At 41.8% G+C, this 25,934-nt stretch overlaps 1 protein-coding gene across 1 annotated transcript; it reads right to left on the reverse strand.

The window, feature by feature from the left end:
* Positions 1–88: 88 nt before the first annotated feature.
* LOC139559453 (scinderin-like) lies at positions 89–23,730 on the reverse strand. Its single transcript, XM_071375499.1, has 16 exons — positions 23,416–23,730; positions 20,002–20,156; positions 19,165–19,326; positions 18,394–18,543; positions 18,106–18,198; positions 17,895–18,027; positions 17,679–17,767; positions 17,303–17,518; positions 11,545–11,666; positions 11,350–11,440; positions 6,675–6,845; positions 6,239–6,416; positions 5,789–5,907; positions 5,510–5,587; positions 5,354–5,414; positions 89–3,753 (listed from the first exon to the last, which is right to left on the reverse strand). Exons 1-16 carry the CDS (start codon positions 23,606–23,608, stop codon positions 3,584–3,586), a joined length of 2,181 nt encoding a protein of 726 aa, XP_071231600.1. The 5' UTR covers positions 23,609–23,730; the 3' UTR covers positions 89–3,583.
* Between the last annotated feature and the right edge of the window lie 2,204 nt (positions 23,731–25,934).

Below are 25,934 nucleotides of genomic sequence, written 5' to 3' on the forward strand. Positions count from 1 at the left end.
CCAATGTATGACGATTATTATATATTTTTTAAATAATTAGATCCGAATATCTGTGCAATGTGCGAAAAAAAGCAATCATGCAAGATCATAGAGCAGGGTGATTTCCTTTATTTAAGGAGGAGAGGACCATCAATAACACATTTACTGTGGTTTGGGTGGTCTCTCAGATCTGGTCTGATTTCTTAGCGGTTTCAATAGTTCTATCTGAAATTAGGCTCCTCAGACGCCAGACATTGGAATGGCGGGAAATTAACCTTTGAAATGAGAATGCAGTGAAATACAACAGGTCACACACTGGTTGAATCAACATTGTTTCCACATAATTTGACGTTGAACCAACGTGGAATAGATGTTGAATTGACGTATGTGTCCAGTAGGATGGTACACTCAATTTACTAGTGAAACTGATATCCCCCATTGGAAATCCTATGTCCCTCTTTCAATATCGTAAAGTGAGCAAAAGGGACGTTTTCAAGTTCTAGAATATTGTCAGATATGAATTACAAGTTAATTTGATAGGCTATCCACACTAGGGGTCGCCTGATATGAAAATGGGGTCATAGGAGAATTTTTAAAATCCGGGGAAAAAAATACATATATGATAATATCGTCCTTATATCTCAAAATCATTGTAATGTGGTTAACCTTAAAAATCTTAATTAGAATTATTAAAATCTAAAAGATAAAATTCAACTAGAGTGCACCCACAGATCATGGAAAAAAGGCCGCACTTGACCACTGCACTTAGCCATTCCCATGGTGAATGTCTAGGCCCGCTACGCTATGAAACCATACACTATTACAGAGACTTTGATATTACCGCCTGCAATTGACATGGTGAAAATCGCCAAAGTCAGATAACGCTGTTTAAACGAAGAATTTATGCAATCAAGAGGAAACTCCCCAGCACACAGTGCATTCGGAAAGTAATGAGACCCCTTCACTTTTCCCACATTTTGTTACTTTACAGCCTTATTCTAAAATGTATTACATAGTTTTTTCCCTCATCAGTCTACACACAATACCCCATAATGTCAAAGCAAAAACAGTTTTTTTGAAAGTCTTGCAAATTAAAATAAATAAACTGAAATATCATATTTACATAAGTATTCAGACCCTTTACACAGTACTTTGTTGAAGCACCTTTGGCAGCGATTACAGCCTTGAGTCTTCTTGGTTATGATGCTACAAGCTTGGCACACCTGTATTTGGGGAGTTTCTCCCGTTCTTCTCTGCAGATCCTCACAAGCTCTGTCAGGTTGAATGGGGAGCGTCACTGCACAGCTATTTTCATGTCTCTCCAGAGATGTTCGATCAGGTTCAATTCCGGGCTCTGGTTGGGCCACTCAAGGACATTCAGAGACTTGTCCCGAAGCCACTCTTGCATTGTCTTGGCTGTGTAATTAGGGCTGTTGTCCTGTTGGAAGGTGAACCTTCACCCCAGTCTGAGGTCCGGAGCGCTCTGGAGCAGGTTTTCATCAAGGATCTCTCTGTACTTTGCTCAGTTCATCTTTGCCTCGATCCTGACTAGTCTCCTTGTCCCTGCTGCTGAAAATCATCCCCACAGCATGATGCTTCCACCACCATGCTTCACGTAGGGATGGTGACAGGTTTCCTCCAGACGTGATGCTTGGCATTCAGGCCAAAGAGTTCAAATCATGTCCAATCAATTGAATTTACCACAGGCGGATTCCAATCCAGTTATAGAAACATCTCAAGGATGATCAATGGAAACAGGATGCACCTGAGCTCAATATAGAGGTTCATAGCATAGCGTCTGAATACTTATGTAAATAAGGTTTTTCTGTTTTCTGTTTTTAATACATTTCCAAACATTTCTAAAAACCTGTTTTCACTTATGACATTATGGGGTATTGTGTGTAGATTGCTGAGGAAATTGTTTTATTGAATCAGTTTTAGAATAAGGCTGAAACATAACACAACATGGAAAAAGTCAAGGGGTCTGAATACTTTCCGAAGGCACTGCAGCAGGTAACTTAGATTGGAAACTACATCAAACCACATCCATTGCGATCACGCCTGTTCACAAAACTATGTGGAGATATGGGATCAGAGCATGACAATGTTTTATTTCATACAGAGGCTTGGTGGTTATTGAGGGGGTTTTTCGCATTGAGAGATGAAATGTTGTCATTCACAATGGATTTAATGTGTCTCCTTGCCTATGTAAGAGACATTTTGGTAAACTGAACACAAGCATGCAGGGGAAATAGAAAAACGTTCTACAGATGAGTGACCAAATCAGTGGATTCAGAGGATAGAACTATTTAGAGCAACGAACCGGAGCAACTCTTTTCTAGGGAATTTTTCCTAGCCACCGTGCTTCTATACCTGCATTGCTTGCTGTTTGGGGTTTTAGGCTCAGTTTCTGTACAGTACTTTGTGACATCAGCTGATGTAAGAAGGGCTTTATAAATAAATTTGATTGATTGATTTAGAGTCTTTCAAAAGCAAACCATGCTCTCATCTGCATTAAAACCAAATATCGACCCAGGTTGGATGTGTCAGCAGGGATGAGCACAGTCTGAGCTTGACCACTGTTGACCAAGCCCCCTGACTATGAGAAGCTCCAACGCGACATTCATCAAGCACATTAGTGGTGGTGAGGTTAGAGACATTATATGTCAGACTAATTTGCAATTGACTGTCATAGCCTCCCATTAAAAGTATGCTATGGTGAGTTGAGAAGACAATCAGAAATGCTGTTAGAATGTTTTTCAATTGTCTGCCACAGAGCCAAATAAGAAAAGTTAACATTGGCTGTTATAATTACATACTTTTTTTACACGGTTGGGGTCACAAGAATTTTCAGATATCAAAATGGTGTTGTGGGCCAAAAAATGTTGGGAACCCCTGGGTTAGACTTTTAGCCTCGTAATTACCAGACTGATTATCAAATCCTTCACATAAGCTCGCGAGGCTAGGCTAGATTTGAGAAGAACTTCAGAAATGTGAAATTAGAAGAAAAACTCTCAGCAGGCTTTACGCATTTTCTATCATTCAAAAAATATATAATAATACAGCAAATAGCAACATTCATTTCCAGACAGTTATAGAAGTCCAAATGTCAAGACCTGCATTCAAATTAACATAATATATCATATATTTTTGGTTTTCATCTCTGTAACGAGAAAAAAACTAAACAACAAACTAAACAACAAAGATGTCCAAGCAGTGCACATCAGACGATGTCCCGTGTGCTCAATTGGTAGAGCATGGTGCTTGCAACGCCAGGGTTGTGGGTTTGATTCCCACGGGAGACCAGTAAGTAAAAATTAAAAAAATGTATGCACTTGCAACAGTATGTTGCTCTGGATAAGAGCATCTGCTAAATGACTCAAATGTAAAATAAAATGACACATAGCAGGCCTAAAAGTAAAGCAAAAAATACAAATAAAAGTAAAGTACTTTGCGCTTTCTTGGCCCCAACACTAGTCCATGAATGGCTAGTTAACCCTCATTTCACACTAGTATTTGTAAACCCTTGGCTGAATACAGAGTGAATGTTATACATGTCTAAACTGTGTTATTACATTGTTATAACCGTTGGGATTCATTTATGCTAAATCTGCAGTGTCTTCATGGTCCTGGCCACGGTGTGTGAGTCCCAGCGTGCCGTGTCCCACCCCAGGAACCACCCTGTGAAGGTGGGGGGTTCATGACCCTGCTTCACCATCACTATGGAGGTCCTCTTATCCCGAACCCCCGGATCCGTCTCTATGTATGTCTTGGCTGTAAGGAAGGGAGCACATAGACACTGTCAATGGGATAAACCATAGTGTATTTGAAGTGGGAACACACTCTTTTCTGAGTGTACAAAACAGACAGGAACACCTTCCTAATATTGAGTTGCCCCCCTCTTTGCCCTCAGAACAGCCTCAGTTCGTAGGGGCATGGACTGCACAAGGAGTCAAAAGTGTTCCACAGGGATGCTGGCCCTTGTTGACTCCAATGCTTCCCACAGTTGTATCAAGTTGTCTGGATGTCCTTTGGGTGGTGGACCATTCTTGATACACACAGAAAACTGTTGAGTGTGAAAATCCCAGCAGCGTTGCAGTTCTCGACACAAACCAATGTGCCTGCCGCCTACTACTGCTTGCCACTCTGAATGGCACACATACACAATCCATGTCTCAATGCTCATCTACACTGATTGAAGTAGATTTAACAAGTGATATCAATAAGGGATCACAGCTTTCACCTGGATTCACTTGATCAGTCTTTGTCATGGAAAGAGCAGGTGATCCTAATATTTTTTACACTCAGTGTATATTAAAAGGGATATACTGATATATATACCCTACCGTTCAAAAGTTTGGGGTCACTTAGAAATATCCTTGCTTTTGAAAGATTTTTTTTTTTTGTCCATTAAAATAACATCAAATTGATCAGAAATACAGTGTAGACATTGTTAATGTTGTAAATGAGTATTGTAGCTGGAAACGGCTGATTTTTAATGGAATATCTACATATGCAAACAGAGGCCCATTATCAGCAACCATCACTCCTGTGTTCCAATGACACGTTGTGTTAACTAATCCAAATTTATCATTTTAAAAGGCTAATTGATCATTAGAAAACCCTTTTGCAATTATGTTAGCACAGCGGAAAACTGTTGTTCTGATTAAAGAAGCAATAAAACTGGCCTTCTTTAGACTAGTTGATTATTTGGAGTATCAGCATTTGTGGGTTTGATTGCAAGCTCAAAATGGCCAGAAACAAAGAACATTCTTCTGAAACTCGTCAGTCTATTCTTGTTCTGAGAAATTAAGGCTATTCCATGCGAGAAATTGCCAAGAAACTGAAGATATCGTACAACACTTTGTACTACTCCCTTCACAGAACAGCACAAACTGGCGCTAACCAGAATAGAAAGAGGAGCTGGAGGCCTCGTTGCACAACTGAGCAAGAGGACAATTACATTAGAGTTTGAGAAACAGACGCCTCACAAGTCCTCAACTGGAAGCTTTATTAAGTACCCGCAAAACACCCGTCTCAACATCAACAGTGAAGAGGCAACTCCGGCATGCTGGCCTTGGTCAGTGTCTGTGTTCTTTTGCCCATCTTAATCTTTTATTTTTATTGGCCAGTCTGAGATATGGCTTTTTCTTTGCAACTCTGCCTAGAAGGCCAGCATCCCGGAGTCACCTCTTCACTGTTGACGTTGAGAGAAAAAAAAGGACATTTCTAAGTGACCCCAAACTTTTGAACGGTAGTATATATATATATAAATATAATATATAATATACTATATATATTAAACTACACATTAAACTTACTATACGAAAAATTAACTACCCTATACACACATAAGACAAAGACCAAAACTCACCAGATTTTACAGATTCAGTTTTCTCAACTTCATTGGCATCTTTGCCAATCCAGATAAACACCTATCACAAAACATTAACATCAATATAATTCAACCTGCATAGAGGTAAAAATGTGCTGAACATTTTAATTTGGGGAAGGGTAACAAGCTCCATACCTGATCCCAGACGTCCAACAGCATCACGTCATCCTCTGCCAGGTCCTCCTGACTGAACTCCCCTGGAACCTCCTCAATCTGCAGACAGCATCTATAATCTATCTATCTAGCTATTTGTGTGTGTGTGTGTGTGTGTGTGTGTGTGTGTGTGTGTGTGTGTGTGTGTGTGTGTGTGTGTGTGTGTGTGTGTGTGTGTGTGTGTGTGTGTGTGTGTGTGTGCGTGTGCGTGTGCGTGTGCGTGTGTGTGTGTGTGGGTGAGCATGTGTGTGTGGTACTCACTATGAACCTGCCAGTCTTGTTGGAGCAGGCGAACAGGCGAGGTTGTTGAGTGCGGCTACTCTCCAGTCTCTCTGATGTCTGGTACTCCTTCTTCCCCCCTAACGCTGCCCAGAGGTCCGCTACATCCAAACATAATACATGATTCTGTGCATCTTGAACTTGTGATATACATTTTAGGACTAAAATCCTCCATCTGCCTCAAAACATTCCTTGTCTCAGTGTGCCCCCTGGTGACTCTCCTGAGTACTACATCACACATCATTATCACGGTACCATATCAGGTCCCATATTCATAAAGCTTCTCAGAGCAGCAGTTCTGATCCAATAGCAGGACCCTGTACATATACTCTTACTTATTATGAGTTAAAAGGAAAACTGGTACTGGATTAGTACTCCTCCCCTGAGACGCTTTCTGAATATGGGCCCAGGCCAAGGAATCTGTGTTCTCACCTGGTTCCTGTCCCTCTACGATGCGTTGTGTCTGACACTTCAGCACCTGACTCAGGTACTGGGCTCCCCGCTCCTCGTCCTCGATGGCGCCCTTACCCACCCACAGGTAGCTCTGCCCCGTGGGCATCTTTAGCAGGTAGGCATCGTTAGAGTTCAGGCTGCCAGCCTCCACATCCACCTACCACAACACACAACAGACAAAGCAACTAGGATCTAGTGGCGAGAATAAAAGCTGAGGAAACGCTGACCTCCATCTAGATGACAGGAAACGACAAACGAGCATCATAAATGCCAATGCAAAAACTGTAATTTAGCATGATCGGTGCATAAACCCTTTTCAGAAAAATGTGTGTAAACTGCATTTATGTGTGTTTACCTTCCATCACTGCCAATGAAACAACCATAGGTGTGTGTCTGTGTGGGAGAACATTCTAACCTCTGCGATGCGTGTGATGGTGCCCAGGTTACGTCGGACCTGGAACAGGCGTGTGGGGGCTGCAGATGCCTGGCCTCCGATGCGTGAGGTACCACTCTTGTACACGATGAGGGGCTTGTCTTTGAACAGACTCAGGAGATGGGCAGGCTCTTTACCTTGGGACACTCTCACCTAGGAAACCACAATAGATTATTAACGCATATGCAATTTGGTACAGGTCATGGATAGCGAAGCCATAGCTGGAGGGCAAGGCAGAGACCTATGCTGTACAGACAGTCATTAGGGGGCACTATAACACATATACAGTGGGAGATTCTCATTTGGCCAAAAAGAACGTTCTCTCCTGGACTCCTCCGTCCTCTCTCCTCCATGACCCAGAAACTGATAAGTGGTCGAGGGGATTGTTAATTCGTTAGTAGGCAAACGAAGGCGTCTGTGCCACTCCTCAATTACCTACTTTGACAGAGGATGCACAAGAGTATCCTCATGGCGTCTAGCACAGTGTTTTACAATATGCCACACCCCTTTGAATCAGCTGTTGTTTTCTTGAAGGAGAAAAGCATGCACACATTTAAAAACAATACTCTACTTAATGTTTATCTATAAAATGTCTGCCACAACTAGCTACATTTGTTTAATCACTTTACACATTTATTTTGGGAATCCTCCCCTGTAAATATAATTTTGAGAGTTTGGGACTAAAAGGTTCCATCTGCATTTTTGTCCAAATTCAGCTATTGACATAGCCTTGTTCTGTACAATGTTTACCTACAGAATATACAGTTGAAGTCAGAGGTTTACATACACTTAGGTTGGAGTCATTAGAACTCGTTTTTCAACTGAATTTTTATCCAAATTCAGCTATTGGCATAGCCTTGTTCTGTTCAATGTTTACCTACAGAATATACAGTTGAAGTCGGAGGTTTACATACACTTAGGTTGGAGTCATTAGAACTCGTTTTTCAACCACTTCACAAACTTCTTGTCAAAAAACTATAGTTTTGGCAAGTCGGTTAGGACATCTACTTTGTGCATGGCACAAGTACTTTTTACAATAATTGTTTACAAACAGATTATTTCACTTATAATTTACTGCATCACAATTCCAGTGGGTCAGAAGTTCACATACACTAAGTTGATTGTGCCTTTAAACAGCTTGGATAATTCCAGAATATGATGTCATGGCTTTAGAAGCTTCTGATAGGCTAATTGACATCATTTGAGTCAATAGGAGGTGTACCTGTGGATGTATTTCAAGCCCTACCTTCAAACTCAGTGCCTCTTTGCTTGACATCATGGGAAAATCAAAAGAAATCAGCCAAGACCTATAAATAATATTAGAACTCTGCAAGTCTGGTTCATCCTTGGGAGCAATTTCCAAACGCCTGAAGGTACCACGTTCATCTGTACAAACAATAGTATGCAAGTATAAACACCATGGGACCACGCAGCTATCATACCGCTCAGGAAGGAGACGTGTTCTGTCTCCTAGAGTTGAACGTACTTTGGTGTGAAAAGTGCAAATCAATCCCAGAACAACAGCAAAGGACCTTGTGAAGATGCTGGAGGAAACAGGTACAAAGTATATATATATACACAGTAAAATGGGTCCTATATCGGCATAACCTGAAAGGCCGCTGAGCAAGGAAGAAGCCACTGCTCCAAAACCGCCATAAAAAAGCCAGACTACAGTTTGCAACTGCACATGGGGACAAAGATCGTACTTTTTGGGGAAATGTCCTCTGGTCTGATGAAATTAAATTAGAACTGTTTGGCAATAATGACCATCGTTATGTTTGGAGGAAAAAGGGGGATGCTTGCAAGCCGAAGAACACCATCCCAACCGTGAAGCACTGGGGTGGCAGCATCATGATGTGGGGGTGCTTTGCTGCAGGAGGGACTGCAGGAGGCACTTCACAAAATAGATGGCATCATGAGGTAGGAAAATGATGTGGATATATTGAAGCAACATCTCAAGACATCAGTCAGGAAGTTAAAGCTTGGTCGCAAATGGGTCTTCCAAAGGGACAATGACCCCAAGCATACTTGCAAGAAAAGTTGTGGCAAAATGGCTTAAGGACAACGAAGTCAAGGTATTGGAGTGACAATCACAAATCCCTGACCTCAATCCTATAGAAAATTTGTGGGCAGAACTGAAAAAGCGTGTGCGAGCAAGGAGGCCTACAAACCTGATTCAGTTACACCAGCTCTGTCAGGAGGAATGGGCCAAAATTCACCCAACTTATTGTGGAAGGCTACCCAAGTTAAACAATTTAAAGGCAATGCTACCAAATACTAATTGAGTGTATGTAAACTTCTGATCCACTGGGAATGTGATGAAAGAAATTAAAGCTGAAATAAATCAAAGCTGAAATAAATAATTCTCTCTACTATTATTCTGGCATTTCACATTCTTAAAATAAAGTGGTGATCTTAACTGACCTAAGATGAAATTTTTACTCTGATTAAATATCAGGAATTGTGAAAAACTGAGTTTAAATGTATTTGGCTAAGGTTTATGTAAACTTCAGACTTCAACAGTAGCACTGTAAATTCCCCCAATTCATGTAATTAAGTTTAAAATAATACAAGATAAAAATTGCTGATACCATGCAAACCAAAGAGTGGTTGGAACTTTAAAACTTCTTTGGGATAGGGGGCAGCATTTTCACCTTTGGATGAATTGGTGCCCAAATTGAACGGCCTCCTACTCTGTCCCAGATGATAATATATGCATATTATTATTACTACTGGATAGAAAACACTCCGAAGTTTCTAAAACCGTTTGAATTATGTCTGTGAGTATAACAGAACTAATTTGGCAGGCAAAATTCCAAACAGGAAGTGACAAATCTGAAATAGGTCGATGGGAAAGTCATCGCCTATTCAAATCTCTGTCATTTATGGATCTGTATGCACTTCATACGCCTTCCACTAGATGTCAACAGTCGGTAGAACATGGAATGAAGCCTATAGTATGATGTGGGGCCAGATGGGAGCTATTGGAGTGACTGGTCTGGCAGATTGCCAGTTCCTGGCCACGCACGCTAGGCATGTGATGTCCATGTTTGCCATGAGTTATATAGACAGGAAGAAATGCTCCGGTTGGGACGTTATTGCATATATATGATAACAACATCCTAAAGATTGATTCTCTACTAATTTTGACTAGTTTATTCGACTAGTAATATAACTTTTTGAAGACTTCATCCGACGTTTGCCTTCAATGCGCCGGTGTTTGGACACGTGTACTACACATGCTAGATAAAGTTGCTAATATGACATAAGTAATGGACTTCGAACAAGGAACTAGGATTCCTGGCATTGTATTCTGATGAAGATATTCAAAGGTAAGGGAATATTTATGATGTAATTTCGTATTTCTGTTGACTCCAACATGGAGGAGTAATGTTTTGTATTTTTGAGTGCCGTCTCAGATTATTGCATGGTGTGCTTTTTACTAAAGTTTTTTTTAAATCTGACACAGCGGTTGCATTAAGAACCAGTGTATCTTTAATTATATGTAAAACATGTATCTTTCATCAAAGTGAGTATTTATGTTAGATGACGGGGCTCTCTAAAATTTCTCAGGATATTTTGGAGCCATTTCTGAACATGGCGCCAATGTAAACCAAGATTTGTGGCTATAAATATGCACATTATCAAACAAAACATAAACATTGTGTAACATGATGTCATATGAGTGTCTTCTGTTGAAGATGTTCAAAGGTTAGTGATTAATTTTATCTCTATTTCTGGGTTTTGTGAAAGCTATCTTTGCTGGGAAAAATGGCTGTGTGTTTTTTGGATTTGGTGGTGAGCTAACATAAATATATGTTGTGTTTTCGCTGTAAAACATTTTAAAAATCGGACATGTTGGCTGGATTCACAAGATGTTTATCTTTCATTTGCTGTATTGGACTTGTTAATGTGTGAAAGTTAAATATTTCCCAAAAATATTTTTGAATTTCGCGTGCTGCCTTTTCAGCGGAATGTTGGGGGGGGGTTCCGCTAGCGGAACGTGTGTCCTAGAAAGGTTAAAACCAATCATCTCAGAATCATCTTTTTTCAGATAGAACCTTACAATCCTACTCTCTCAATTTGCTTAATGTTGCACGAGTGGAGAAGGAGAGTCTCATTTCATACAAGTGAATTTGTTTCCACGTTTCCACGTTTCCTTTCCTCCCCTCCTCTTGATTACCTTTCAACTTTTTCAAAAAATGGAGGGGATGGGGGAGTTAGTAAAACCAATTGAGAATCTCCCAGTGTCTCTCTACAAGCAGCACCCTGTGCTACCTATTGGTCATAAATCATTGAATCAGATTAAGGGATGCCAATTCCACATACAGAGAAAAGATTCCGTCCTGCCCCGAAGGCATGGAAAGTAAACCCTGATACGGTAGTCAAATTAGGGGATTTAATACACAGTAGACTGGAGAGAATGACATCCTCTAGTATCACACTTTACTACTGTGATATAAAAAAAAATGAATTTACAAACTTTATACAGTTTTGACACATTTCCACCGAGGCGATCTGCTCCAACCTCTTCAGCCTCAGTGTGTGTGTGGGTGTCTTTCAGAAGGGTTGGGATAAAGCAGAACACACATTTCCATTGGACATTCATGGACATTGGACAATAAGAGATCCTCATCTTAATTTGGGTTAGTCCTACCTGAACTGCGTTCCCTCCCAGAGAGCGATCCAGCTCCACAGTTAGGAAGGCTGAAGCTGTGAGCTCATCCAGAGTGCTGCTAGCCCCCTGCCTGCCACAGGAAGTATAGGGATCAATCCATCCACCCACCCATCCAATCAACCAACCAACCAATCAATCTAATTGAAAATATGAGTACAGGTCTACCAGACTGACCAGGTGTAGATGATCTGTCCTCTCTTATATGTATAGAGGATGATGTAACAGTCTCCTCCATAGAACTGACCATACGTCTTTGGGTCAACTGGGACTCGACCACTGCTCTCCACTCTGAAGATCTGGAACATGAAACATGCATCTGGCAGGTTATTCTACTATCATTTGTTTAACAATCTATGTGATTGGGATTGTCAGTGGAATAAAACACCTGACTCATTTGTACATTAGCATGTATTAGCATATATGCATATACACTCAAATGATGTCTAATCCAAGATGGCAGGATGTCAAGTCGTTTGTCTGTGACTAGTACATTTTAACCTACTAATAGTCTATTTATTTATGGTTGCGTAACTTCGTTGTTGTGTAATGCAAACAATTGTATTTTTGCTGGTGTAAAGATCACGGGTCCTCCTCAACTCGGCACTTCATTACTTGAAGTTTACCAAAGTAACCCTATCTCTGGCTGGCCTGAGTTCCTCCTTCGTCCGCGGAGTGTCTTGTCCAAGCTGCTCCTTTTTGCTCTTCGCCTGGCTGTCAGTGGCAGCTCAACCCGTTCTCTCTATCACCCTCAACACCCAATCTACTCACACGCGCAAACACTCACATTGACTCACATACACGCTGTCCCTCTCTCCCCTTACCTTCGCTGGCCTCTTATATTTTTGTCAGAGAAAATGCCAATTTACGTGGTATTGCTTTGTGCACTGACTTTACTGAACTCTGGAGAAAACGAACATTGTTGCAGGGTGAGTACATCTGACAATGTGCTCTCCCGTCCATTAGACATTTTGTCTGCAGGAACTCGCTCTTTTTTACTCGGTCCACTCATCCAAGTGCCGATGCATTTGTGGCATGATGTGAATGTAACAGTATAACTTTAGACTGTCCCCTCGCCCCGACCCGGGCGCGAACCAGGTACCCTCTGCACACATCAACAACGGTCGCCCACGAAGCATCGTTACCCATCGCTCCACAAAGGCCGCGGCCCTTGCAGAGCAAGGGGAAACCCTACTTCAAGTCTCAGAGCAAGTGACGTAACCGATTGAAACGCTATTAGCGCGTACCCGCTAACTAGCTAGCCATTTTACATCCGTTACATGAACAGTACGAATTTGTGTCACTACCAAAGTCTAATGGTTTTAAATGACTGTTTTGTATTGTCTGGAAACTCACTTGTAGAATTCGCTTGCAGTAGGTCTCTTAAAAAAGAGAAGCCGTGCAAGGTTATTAAACAGAGGTGCCTAGTTATTCTTCTGTTGTTGATATCAGGTAACGTGCAACCTAACCCTGGCCCTGATATGCAATGTCTCCAAACCCCCTCTGATTTTAAATCAAGATCTGGTTTTGGTATTTTTCATTTAAATGTACGCAGCCTGTTGTCAAAAATTGATGGGGTTAGGATTTGGGCTAAATCAACAGATGCTGATGTAATTGTGTTTTCTGAAACCTGGCTCAGCAAGTCTATTTTTGATAAGGATATTTGTATAAGTGGTTACAATGTTTATCGCACTGATCGGGTTAAGAAAGGTGGGGGTGTGGCTATATATGTAAAATCTAAATTCCATGTAAGTGTGGCAAAGTCTGAAACTATTTGTAAACAGTTGGAATTTCTTGCTTTGAATATTGAGGTTTCAAAGGGCCCCTCTATAACTGTGATTGGCTGTTATAGACCCCCCTCTGCTCTCTATAACTGTGATTGGCTGTTATAGACCCCCCTCTGCTCTCTATAACTGTGACTGGCTGTTATAGACCCCCCTCTGCTCTCTATAACTGTGATTGGCTGTTATAGACCCCCCTCTGCTCTCTATAACTGTGACTGGCTGTTATAGACCCCCCTCTGCTCTCTATAACTGTGATTGGCTGTTATAGACCCCCCTCTGCTCTCTATAACTGTGACTGGCTGTTATAGACCCACCTCTGCTCTCTATAACTGTGATTGGCTGTTATAGACCCCCCTCTGCTCTCTATAACTGTGACTGGCTGTTATAGACCCCCCTCTGCTCTCTATAACTGTGATTGGCTGTTATAGACCCCCCTCTGCTCTCTATAACTGTGATTGGCTGTTATAGACCCCCCTCTGCTCTCTATAACTGTGATTGGCTGTTATAGACCCCCCTCTGCTCTCTATAACTGTGACTGGCTGTTATAGACCCCCCTCTGCTCTCTATAACTGTGATTGGCTGTTATAGACCCACCTCTGCTCTCTATAACTGTGACTGGCTGTTATAGACCCCCCTCTGCTCTCTATAACTGTGATTGGCTGTTATAGACCCACCTCTGCTCTCTATAACTGTGATTGGCTGTTATAGACCCCCCTCTGCTCTCTATAACTGTGATTGGCTGTTATAGACCCACCTCTGCTCTCTATAACTGTGATTGGCTGTTATAGACCCCCCTCTGCTCTCTATAACTGTGATTGGCTGTTATAGACCCCCCTCTGCTCTCTATAACTGTGACTGGCTGTTATAGACCCCCCTCTGCTCTCTATAACTGTGATTGGCTGTTATAGACCCCCCTCTGCTCTCTATAACTGTGATTGGCTGTTATAGACCCCCCTCTGCTCTCTATAACTGTGACTGGCTGTTATAGACCCCCCTCTGCTCTCTATAACTGTGACTGGCTGTTATAGACCCCCCTCTGCTCTCTATAACTGTGACTGGCTGTTATAGACCCACCTCTGCTCTCTATAACTGTGATTGGCTGTTATAGACCCCCCTCTGCTCTCTATAACTGTGACTGGCTGTTATAGACCCCCCTCTGCTCTCTATAACTGTGACTGGCTGTTATAGACCCCCCTCTGCTCTCTATAACTGTGACTGGCTGTTATAGACCCCCCTCTGCTCTCGGTGATGCATTTTCTTCTTTGACGCACCTTATGTCTAAACTTCTTTACAGTGAAATGATCTTGATTGGTGATCTCAACTGGTGTTGGTTAAAGCCGGTGTCTGATGATTTACAAATGTTTTGTAATTCTATGAATCTTACCCAGTTGATTAACTCACCCACTCGCCCAAATCTTAAATGCCCAGATAAATCTACCCTGATTGATTTGATATTGACAAATGTTCCACATAAATATTCTGCGGTTGGTATTTTTTGTAACGATTTAAGTGACCATTGTGCTGTTGTTGCTGTTAGAAATACTAAGGTTCCAAAGACAAATCCACGTTTTATTCGTAAGAGAAATTTGAAGTGTTTTAATGAGCAGGCTTTCTTTCATGATTTGTTTTATTTTGACTGGAGCAAGACTGAGCTTATCCCTGATGTGGAAACTGCCTGGATATTCTTTCATGATGTTTTTTTCCAAATAGTAAACAAACATGCCCCATTCCGCAGGTTCAGGGTTAAAGGGCGGGATAATCCATGGTTTTCTTCTGAGCTGTCTTGTATTATTCACGACCGTAATCTAGCCTGGGCTAAAGCAAGGAAATCTTGTTCTGATGCTGATTGGCTTATTTTTAGGCAGTTATGAAACAAGTGTTATTTTCTTCTCAGGAAGGCCAAGTCTGAATATATTATGTCTGTTACCACTGATAACCTGAATGACCCTAGAAAGTTTTGGAATGCTATTAAGTCTATGTCTGGTAACAGTAATGTTAATGAATTACCGTCATGTGTTTTGAAGGACTCTGTTGCTATATATGACAAAACTGAAATGCTGAATTATTTCAATGAGCACTTTGTATAATCTGGTAGGCTGTTTGATTCAGTGTCCTCTGTCTCTGTACAACCCTGTGTGGATGAACCAGTGTCCTCTGTCTCTGTACAACCCTGTGTGGATGAACCAGTGTCCTCTGTCTCTGTACAACCCTGTGTGGATAAACCAGTGAGAGCTGGTCAAACTTTTAGCTTTTTGCCATTCTCAGTGCAGGTGGTACATAAAGCCCTGAAATCCTTAGATCAAAGAAAGCCTGCAGGTCCTGATCTTTTGGATCCCTGCTTTTTAAATCTGGCAGCTGATTTCATAGCTGAACCACTTACATATCTGTTCAATCTAACCCTGGAATGTAATGAAATTCCAAAGATCTGGAAATCAGCATTTGTCCTACCACTTTTAAAAGGGGGAGATCCAACTCTTTTAAATAATTATAGGCCAATCTCAAAGCTGTCACCCCTGGTGAAAATACTTGAAACCCTTGTAAGTGAACAGCTAAAAGAGTTTTTATTTACTAACTCTATTTTATCAATGTACCAATCGGGCTTCAGGAAGAAGCATAGCACAATTACAGCAGCCATGAAGGTTTTAAATGATATCACTGAAGCCCTTGACAAAAAACAACACTGTGTCTCACTTTTTATTGATCTCTCTAAGGCTTTTGATACAGTTGATCATGCTATACTAAGGCAGAGATTGTTGAGTGTAGGTCTTTCGGAGCATGCAGTTGCATGGTTTGCTAACTATCTGTCTGATAGAACTCAGTGCACTCAATTTGATGGGCTTATGTCTGTTAAATTGTCTGTCCTGAATGGTGTGCCCCAAGGCTCTGTACTTGGTTCTCTCTTATTCACTATTTATATAAATGATTTAGACAAAAATGTCCAAAATGCACAACTTCATTTTTATGCTGATGATACTGTTATTTACTGTTGTGCCTCATCTCTTACAAAAGCTTTCCAGAACTTGCAAACTGCTTTTTATACTGTTCAACATACCTTGTGTCAATTGAAGCTTATCCTCAATACTGACAAAACTAAACTAATGGTGTTTTCTAATGCAAGAAATAGAACTCTGAACCTTTCACCTATTACTACCTGTCAGGGCAAGGAGATTGAGGTTGTAACCTCATATAAATATATTGGAATTCTAATTGATGACGGCCTCTCTTTTAAATTGCATATTCAACCACTTACAAAAAAATTGAAGCTGAAATTGGGTTTTTATTTTAGGAATAAGGCCTGTTTTTCTTTTGAAGCCAGAAGGAAGCTAGTATCAGCTACATTTATGCCTTTACTAGACTATGGGGATATTTTATATATGAATGCTTCCGCTCAGTGTTTGAGATCAATTGACACTCTTTACCATGGCACTTTGAGATTTATTTTAAACTGCAAAACCCATACGCACCACTGCACTTTGTATACCAGGGTTGGCTGGCCTTCTCTAGTCACTCGTAGGCTCAGTCACTGGTATACTTTTATTTACAAAGCCATTTTGGGTTTACTACCTTTTTATTTGGGCATTTTTATTGTTCAGAAATGTGGTGGGTACTCTCTTCGTTCGCTAGACTTTATCCTGCTAACTGTTCCAAATGTCCGAACTGAATTTGGTAAAAGGTCTTTTATGTACTCTGCGCCATCGTCTTGGAACACCTTACAAAATAATATAAAACTGGAAGAACTTGTCCCGATTGGTGTTTTTAAATCACTGATGAAGGATTTTGAGGCTGATTCCCTGACCTGTCAATGTTTTTAATTTGCTGTTTTTGATTTTGTTATACTCTTGTGAATTCAATGGTTTTTACTAGATTACTTGTAGTTTTTCATGTCTGTCTGTAATTTTTGTAATGACTTGGTGCTGCCTATCTTGGCCAGGACGCTCTTGAAAAAGAGATTTTAAATCTCAATGAGCCCTTCCTGGTTAAATAAAGGTTAAATAAAATAAAAAATAAATACTTATTCACTCCTTGTAACACTTGCGTAATGAGGAAGCTTGCCTGATACATGAAGGCCTGTGTTAGTGTCCCGATCTATTGCTTAGACCTTAGCTCAGTGGGCTAACCATGTCTTGTGGTGGTAACACTTGGTCCTGTACCTGAGTGTCCCCTGTGCCGTCATCCACCATGTTATGCTGGGCTGCCATGCTCTGGGACTCATGGAGCTTGGAGGCATCGAACTCCACCTGATGTATCTTAGCGATCCTCTCGGTCACAAAGACCTTCCCGAACCCCTCGCTCTGGTTCTTATCCCTCCACCCCTGGAAGAACTGTTTGAAGATGGGAGTCTCCCCACCCTCTGGAAGTACCTGGATCTGGAGGTAAAGAGTTGTTCCTATGAACGTCAGGGTTGGGGATCAACTCCCCTTCAGTCCCGATCAGTTTAGCAGGACATGAACTGACACGATATTTGAGTCACGAGATCCAAACATAGCAATTATGACTGATGCTAGATGGATGATAACGAGCATGAACCTGTGTGTTAGGTGGGTAGCCCATCTGCTTGATGAAGCCCTCAGCAGTCTTCATGGCAGTCTTCCTCTCGCTGGGGTTGGCGTTACGGCCTTTATGGGTGATGTTGGATGATTCATGCAGAAGAAGAGGTACAAAAAAGGTGGGAGGTATAAAAGGATGAGTGAGGAATTTAGATGATTTGTCAAGATAAAGATGTTCAGCAGTTTAAATATGTACCTTTCCAGATGAAGATCATCCTGCTCTTCCCGTGGTCCAGGATGAAGCACTCGTCAGACAGCAGATGGCTCTGAGAGAACGGGTTCTCCTCTGAGACCACGGTCACCTGCATCGCTCCGGACGCATCAGATACCTGGAAGGAACAACAACGAGATGAGTTTGACTGTGTGTGTGTATGTGTGTGTGTGTCTGTGTAAGAGTGTGACCATACCATGTAGAGTTTGGCCATCTTCCTGTTGGAGATATCTGCCACCATATCGTCATTGTCATCACCTTCTGGTAGATTTGGCTTGTTGCCGAGTACCTGTTAGGATTGACAGGTAAAAACACAAAGACAAAAACCACAAAGATAACATTGACAATGGAGATAGCGAAATGATGGCACACAAAAGTAGATTACTTAACTGTCATACAGTTTTGCAGTTAATTTCAATTCAAGAGTGCAAACACTAGACTAGGGAATGAAAGTTAAATGTTGTGTTGAATGAACATCTGTCACCTCAGTTAACTTAGACGGCTCGCTCCCTTCCTCCACGACAACCAGTTTTGCTCGGCCATTCCTCTCGTTGTCACGGATAGCGGCAGCCACCTGTGCTGCCTTCAGGAGCTCAAACTTGTTGCACTCTGAACCGCACCACTGGTAGATAACCTAGAGACAGGTAACAGATATGGTTCAGTTGAAAAGAGGGCTGTTGCACACTTTATGTAGTTCCAGGTGCATAAAGGCTTTAGCTTCGAGGGCTAATTAACACAATCTTGTGGCAAGCAGACAACCCCGGTTCAAAACCAGTGGATCACTGTTGTGTGGCAATACATCCTGATTTCTGGCAATATTCAAACAGGAGTGAAGAGAATAGCTTTCGAATTTAATTTGGTAAACATTAGAATACCTTGTATATCAAATGATCTTGATACCCACCTTAAGTCAACATACCATAGGCCTTCATATGTTTTTGATTTAATAAGAACTCAAGCCGAACGGACAATGTTTGTGTTTCAGCAGAATTTGAAGTTTGCTTACAGAGTGAAGTCTAGACAATCAGTCAGGTTTCTCAGGAAAGTGACAGTCAAACAAATTAACTGTTGTTACAGGGCCACTGAGGGCACTACCATACGTGCCATGAAAGTCTGGACCTCTTGGCAGAGGCAGTGTTACCACCATAGACACTATATCACTGATACATGTTCTATATCTATATGGTAAACTCTCCCATAGAGGGAGGCCAGAGTACAATCTACTGATCCAGTAGATCAATCAATGAAAACATACTGCTCCCAGGTCCACGATGAAGCAGTCCCCTCTGTTGAAGCTGGACCAGTTGAGGGTGACCTCGGTTGCCCTGACGACACGGCGACCTTTGATGTGGAATAGTCTCAGAGCTGACAGGTCATTGGTGACCACGTGATGGAACCCAGAGGCCACGCCTCCGGCCTAGAATAGAACAGAATAGAATAGAATAAAATAGAGTAGAATAGAAAAGAGTAGATTAGGATAGAATCGAATACTTTAATGCCCTCAAGAGGGAATTTGTCTTGCCCAGTTTAAAAGCAATTCAAGACGCAGATGTACATGCATATTATACATCACATACAAAACAAGGTACACAGTTACGTAGTACCCAACACAAACATCCCTGAAACAACATACAAAAGGCAATGTCAGGGCCTATAAGTACCCTATGAGGATAAACAAGGGTAGCGTGTCAAGTATTTCCTTCTAGCGATTAGGCAATATTACAGAAAACCAAGAAATGTTCAGGACCAAGAAAACAAACAATGTGTGGAACACATAACTGTTTTCCTTTTCCCTCTACGCCAAGCTCCTTTTCCATCCCATGAGTCACTGTTGCTGCCCATGGTCAGGGCCAAATAAAACGTTGCAAAAAGTGATTATTTAATAGCACACCTTCAGCATATGATGCCCAGGGTCTGAAATGTGAAATGTGGCAAATGGAATGAATGTTCACTGCTAAAAAATAAGGGTGCGTTCTGGTTCAGTATAACACCATATATTCTCGTAGTAAATAGCAGTAACACAGATAAAGGAATAAATCTAATATTAGTGAAATAAACTGAAATAAAATGCATCAGTAAAACAATACCGTACTTTGTATGTGATTCCTCCCTTGAAGTATCGTGTGAAGGCAGTGGACTCGAACCCCTGCAGTTCTCGGTACTGGACAGGCTTCCCTCCAAGAAAATCATCCAGCTGAACAGTAAAGATGGCCGCCGCCGTGCTCTCATCCTGGCTGCACTCCTTACCTGAGGAGAGAGCATGAGTGGTACAGTACTTAAATACAATATGATAAATGTTCGTATGAAATGAGAGAGTATTCAAGTTTAGACAGAGGAACTTTAGCACAACTTCAGCACAAACTGCCTGGTTGATGTTATGCCTCTAATGCTCATAGTATGCTTTATTTTAATACTTTAATGCATTCTCACTCTGCAACAGAGTCTACCAGCTTTGCATGTTGCCATCAACATAGCTCAGGCAGTAGGATGCTCTCTCATCCATTAATATGCAGATGATACAGTATTATACTCAGCTGGCCCCTCCCCGGATTTTGTGTTAAACACTCTACAACAAAGCTTTCTCAGTGTCCAAAAAGATTTCTCTGCCCTTAACCTTGTTCTGAACACCTCCAAAACAAAGGTAATGTGGTTTGGTAAGAAGAATGCCCCATAGGTGTGATTATTACATCTGAGGGTCTCAAGCTTGAGGTAGTCACCTCATACAAGTACTTGGGAGTATGGCTAGACGGTACACTGTCCTTCTCTCAGAACATATCAAAGCTACAGGCTAAGGTTAAATCTAGACTTGGTTTCCTTTATCATAATCACTCCTCTTTCATCCCAGCTGCCAAACTAACCCTGATTCAGATGACCATCCTACCCATGCTCGATTACGGAGATGTAATTTATAGATCGCAGTTAAGGGTGCTCTATAGCGGCTAGATGTTCTTTACCATTCGTCCATCAGATTTGCCACCAATGCTCCTTATAGGACACATCACTGCACTCTATACTCCTCTGTAAACTGGTCATCTCTGTATACCTGTCGCAAAACCTACTGGTTGATGCGTATTTATAAAACCCTCTTAGGCCTCACCACCCCCTATCTGAGATATCTACTGCAGCCCTCATACTCCACATTCAACACCCGTTCTGCCAATCGCATTCTGTTAAAGATCCCCAAAGCACACACATTCCTGGGTCGCTCATCTTTTCAGTTCGCTGCAGCTAGCGACTGGAACGAGCAACAAACACTTTCTTCGATCAAAGACTCAATCCTGGACACTCTTACTGACAGTTGTATCTGCTTCATATGATGTATTATTATCTCTACCCTCTTGCCCTTTGTGCTGTTGTCTGTGCCCAATAATGTTTGTACCATATTTTGTGCTGCTACTGTACCATGTTGTGCTGCTGCCATGTTGTGTTGCTACCAAGTTGTTGTCATGTGGTGTTGCTACTATACCATGTTGTGTTGTCATGTGTTGCATGTGTTGTCAGGTCTCTCTTTATGTAGTGTTGTGGTGTCTCTCTTGTCGTGATGTGTGTTTTTTCCTATATTTTTATTTCTAATCCCAGCCCTCGTCCTTGCAGGAGGCCTTTTGCCTTTTGGTAGGCCGTCATTGTAAATAAGAAACTGTTCTTAACTGACTAGTTAAATAAAGGTTAAATACAAAATAAACACCACTACAGGGGTTTAATCCCAGGATCTGGCATCCTGTTAGTGATACCTTGTAGGCTGATGGTAAACAGTCCAAGTCATACCTGCTATTTTGGTGTGACTAACCTACATTAAACATTAGTCTATAGCATTTGGCCATTCTAATTTAATGGGTGACTGAATTGCGGAACTGAGGAAGAAATTAAAGCCCATAGCAGCAAGCAAAATGGGAAGGAAACCTATTGGATGCCCATTAGTGTCTTTACTGGTTAATGATTCATGATGATGATGATGATGGGGGGGGTGCGGGAGGAGAGGAAGGACAACCTAACATCTTAGTGGTGCTATTGATGTTTGTATTCAGATGGGAGTTGGTGAGTGGGGAGAGAGAGAGAAAGAGAGAGAGGAGGAGAGAGATGTGTCAAGGAAGGAAGCTAGTGTTACAGATCAGTAGTCTTGACTTGCATGGTTCCATAGCTCCACCACAACAGCTGTACAACACCATGTTTCTACAATAATCTATCTTAATCTGACAGTACTTTCAGGTAGTGTGTACTCTGAGACAGCTGAACAGAGTAGTTACTCAAAGGTTCATGAAAAGTCTTGATTGTTTTCCAGAGTGGCTATAGTCCTGATAGGAAGGGAAAACATCACCGTCCCATGATGTGTGCAACGATGACTGATATAGTTTACGACCTCTGCCTGGAATGTCCTTATCTCAGAATCTTAACATCTGAGAATTGTCCAGGAAGCGTCAGGATATGGCAACTCGCCTGGCCTTTAACCAGATAATCACTTCCTACTTCAGGCAAACCATTTGTTTTCAGCTGATGACAAGATGGGTTGACTTTCTTCTGTCTACAGTAACAGACAACAGCACTTCGAGACCTCACACAGTTGTGAAATGACAGTGACACTACTATGGGGGACAATAACACATACAGCACATACACTGAGTGTACAAAACATTAGGAACACCTCTTCTTTCCTTGACATAGACTGGCCAGGTGAATCCAGGTGAACGCTATGAACCCGTATTGATGTCACTTGTTAAATCCACTTCAATCAGTGTAGATGAAGGGGAGGAGACAGGTTAAAGAAGGATCTTTAAGCCTTGAGACAATTGAGACATGGATTATGTATGTGTGTCATTCAGAGGGTGAATGGACACGGAATATTAACTGAAACATTTAACTGAAAACCACATAAGAGTGATTATTGTGTCCATTTCTCAACCATCTTTCTCAACATCCTCAGCATCCTATATCTGAACTTGTGGTGTCACCATTCCTTCTTCAATAGAAGCCAAACCATCTCTCTTGTTCTGTCTTCTATGTACAACCTGTTCTTCTCCTATATGAATACATCTACACAGATGTGAATCTATAAATAAGTGAATGTGTACACCGTTAGTACCGTATGCCCTTTGATGCTAAGTTGCTTTATCTTTTGCCAATGTATTTATTAATGTTAATGACAATATTATGATAAAATGATGCCGTTGATTTCAGCCTGTAGATATAAAACTTTAACATTTATGAGGCACTCCCTAAATATGTTCACATTAATCTCCAATGTTTGATAAGCCTCCGTCAGTAAACAAATCATCCAGCATGTGACATCCTGCTGAACAGCCTGAGGAAACACAGACTAAAGCACACATGCATGTGCGCACGCACGCACGCACGCACGCACGCACGCACGCACGCACGCACGCACGCACGCACGCACACACACACACACACACACACACACACACACACACACACACACACACACACACACACACACACACACACATACACACACACACACACATACACACACATACACACACAAACTCACCCAGCCAGTAGTGCAGGTCGTAGAAGCAGCTCTCCCGCTGTTTGACAGTGTGGAGGACCACATACGCATCCCCAACATAGAAGTTCCCGTGTAGGTTCTCAGGCACAGGGACCAGCTCCATCTTCTCTATCCTCCATATCTGGAGACCGGCTGCCCTGCCTGCCTTGTCAAACTCCCTGTGGTAGAGCACCATGGTTCTTCTGGTTGTCTGAAAGCAGAAGAGGGACGGCTGGATGTGGATCCCAGGTGTGGTGAGAAGAGCGTAGTGTGAGAGAGGAGCTCAGACTGCTGCTCTGTTCTCTATCTGGTCATGGGGAGGAGTGAGTCAATAGCAGCAGTGTGCAGGGCTATAAGTTGGAGGCTGAGAAGGGGTGGGTGTGTCTTAGATGCTGCCAAAGTACACACACACACACACAAACACACAGTCTGTGTGTGGTTTTTACACTTGTTTTCACTACACATGCATATTACTGTCTCTATTCATACTCAGTATTTCCAGTTAAGGTGCTGCTCTAATAAATGTATCACATCATAATATTAGGCTTTAAAGATCAGGCCGATAGAGATGTGTATCTTGTAGTTTCAACACAGCTCAGCAGTGGGTGGTTATTTGTCTCTGCACTTATGAATATAGAGAACCAGAAAAGAAATCCCCACAATTGGATCAGTTGTTTAATATTAGACTGGTCTCTGAAGGTTATGGCTTAGGGGAGTTCAAGGTCTTTGCAATGGTATTCGAAACGTATAGATTTACCAGCCATACCTGCTCCATTCCAACACATTTCACAAGCATTTTCCTCGCAAGTCTTGAAATACTATGATAGTGTGTAGTACAACTACTCACTACTAACTACTACGTAAGTGTTCGATTACCGATCTGTTAATGTTGTGCAACTAATCTGTTTTGACTATTGTAAAGTTTTTTTCCCCCTAAAAGTAATTTTTTTTTCAAGTCGGTGGAGCTTGTCACCAGTTTCCACTTAGTGTCTGTTAATGTGAGCGATAGAAGAGGAGACAGTCAAGAGATGGATCCTTTATCATGGATTTATTTTTATTTTTTATTTTATTTAACCTTTTTTTTAAATAAATTACCAAAACAAACTACCAAAAGGCAAAAAGCCTCCTGCGGGAACGGGGCCTGGAATTAGCAACATGACAACAACATGGTAGTAACACAACATGGTAGCAGCACAAAACATGGTACAAACATTATTGGGCACAGACAACAGCACAAAGGGCAAGAAGCTAGAGACAACAATACATCACGCAAAGCAGGTACAACTGTCAGTAAGAGTGTCCATGATTGAGTCATTGATCGAAGAGATTGAGATAAAACTGTCCCGTTTGAGTGTTTGTTGCAGCTCGTTCCAGTCGCTAGTTGCAGCGAACTGAAAAGAGGATTGACCCAGGGATGTGTGTGCTTTGGGGACCTTTAACAGAATGTGACTGGCAGAACGGGTGTTGTATGTGGAGAATGAGGGCTGCAGTAGGTATCTCAGAAATGGGGGAGTGAGGCCTAAGAGGGTTTTATAAATGCGCATCAACCAGTGGGTTTCGCGACGGGTATACAGAGATGACCAGTTTACAGAGGAGTATAGAGTGCAGTGATGTGTCCTATAAGGAGCATTGGTGGCAAATCTCATGGCCAAATGGTAAAGAACATCTAGCCACTAGATAGCACCCTTACCTGCTTTCTATAAATTACGTAATCTAGCATGGGTAGGATGGTCATCTGAATCAGGGTTAGTTTTGCAGCTGGGGTGAAAGAGGAGTGATTACGATAGAGGAAACCAAGTCTAGATTTTACTTTAGCCTGCAGCTTTGATATGTGCTGAGAGAAGGACAGTGTACCGTCTAGCCATACTCCCAAGTACTTGTATAAGGTGACTACCTCAAGCTTTAAACCCTCAGAGGTAGTAATCACACATGTGGGGAGAAGGGCATTCTTCTTACCAAACCACATGACCTTTGTTTTGGAGGTGTTCAGAACAAGTTAAGGGTCGAGAAAGCTTTTTGGACACTAAGAAATCTTTGTTGTAGAGCATTTAACACAACATCCGGGGATGGGCCAGCTGAGTATAAGACTTGCATATAAATGAATGAGAGAGCTTTTTACTGCCTGAGCTATGTTGTCAACAACTACTGTGATTATTATTATTTGACCATGCTGGTCATTTATGAACATTTTAACATCTTGGCCATGTTCTGTTATAATCTCCACCCGGCACAGCCAGAAGAGGACTGGTCACCCCTCATAGCCTGGTTCCTCTCTAGGTTTCTTACTAGGTTTTGGCCTTTCTAGGCAGTTTTTCCTAGCCACCGTGCTTCTACACCTGCATTGCTTGCTGTTTGGGGTTTTAGGCTGGGTTTCTGTACAGCACTTTGAGATATCAGTTGATGTACGAAGGGCTATATAAATACATTTGATTTGATTTGATTTGATATAAATTGAGAGGAGCGTGGGGCCTAGGGTCGAGCCTTGGGGTACTCCCTTGGTGATTGGCAGTGGCTGAGACAGC

Source organism: Salvelinus alpinus, chromosome 29, assembly GCF_045679555.1.
Source record: "Salvelinus alpinus chromosome 29, SLU_Salpinus.1, whole genome shotgun sequence".
NCBI classification, from domain to species: Eukaryota; Metazoa; Chordata; class Actinopteri; order Salmoniformes; family Salmonidae; genus Salvelinus; species Salvelinus alpinus.

Coding starts and splice junctions, on each gene's coding strand:
- LOC139559453 (XM_071375499.1), bottom strand. CDS start 23,608: ATGGTGCTCTACCACAGGGAGTTTGACAAGGCAGGCAGGGCAGCCGGT. Junction 6,846..11,349: donor TGGGAGGGAACGCAGTTCAG/GTAGGACTAACC, acceptor GTGGTTTCCTAG/GTGAGAGTGTCCCAAGGTAA. Junction 5,415..5,509: donor TGTTGGACGTCTGGGATCAG/GTATGGAGCTTG, acceptor GTTTTGTGATAG/GTGTTTATCTGGATTGGCAA.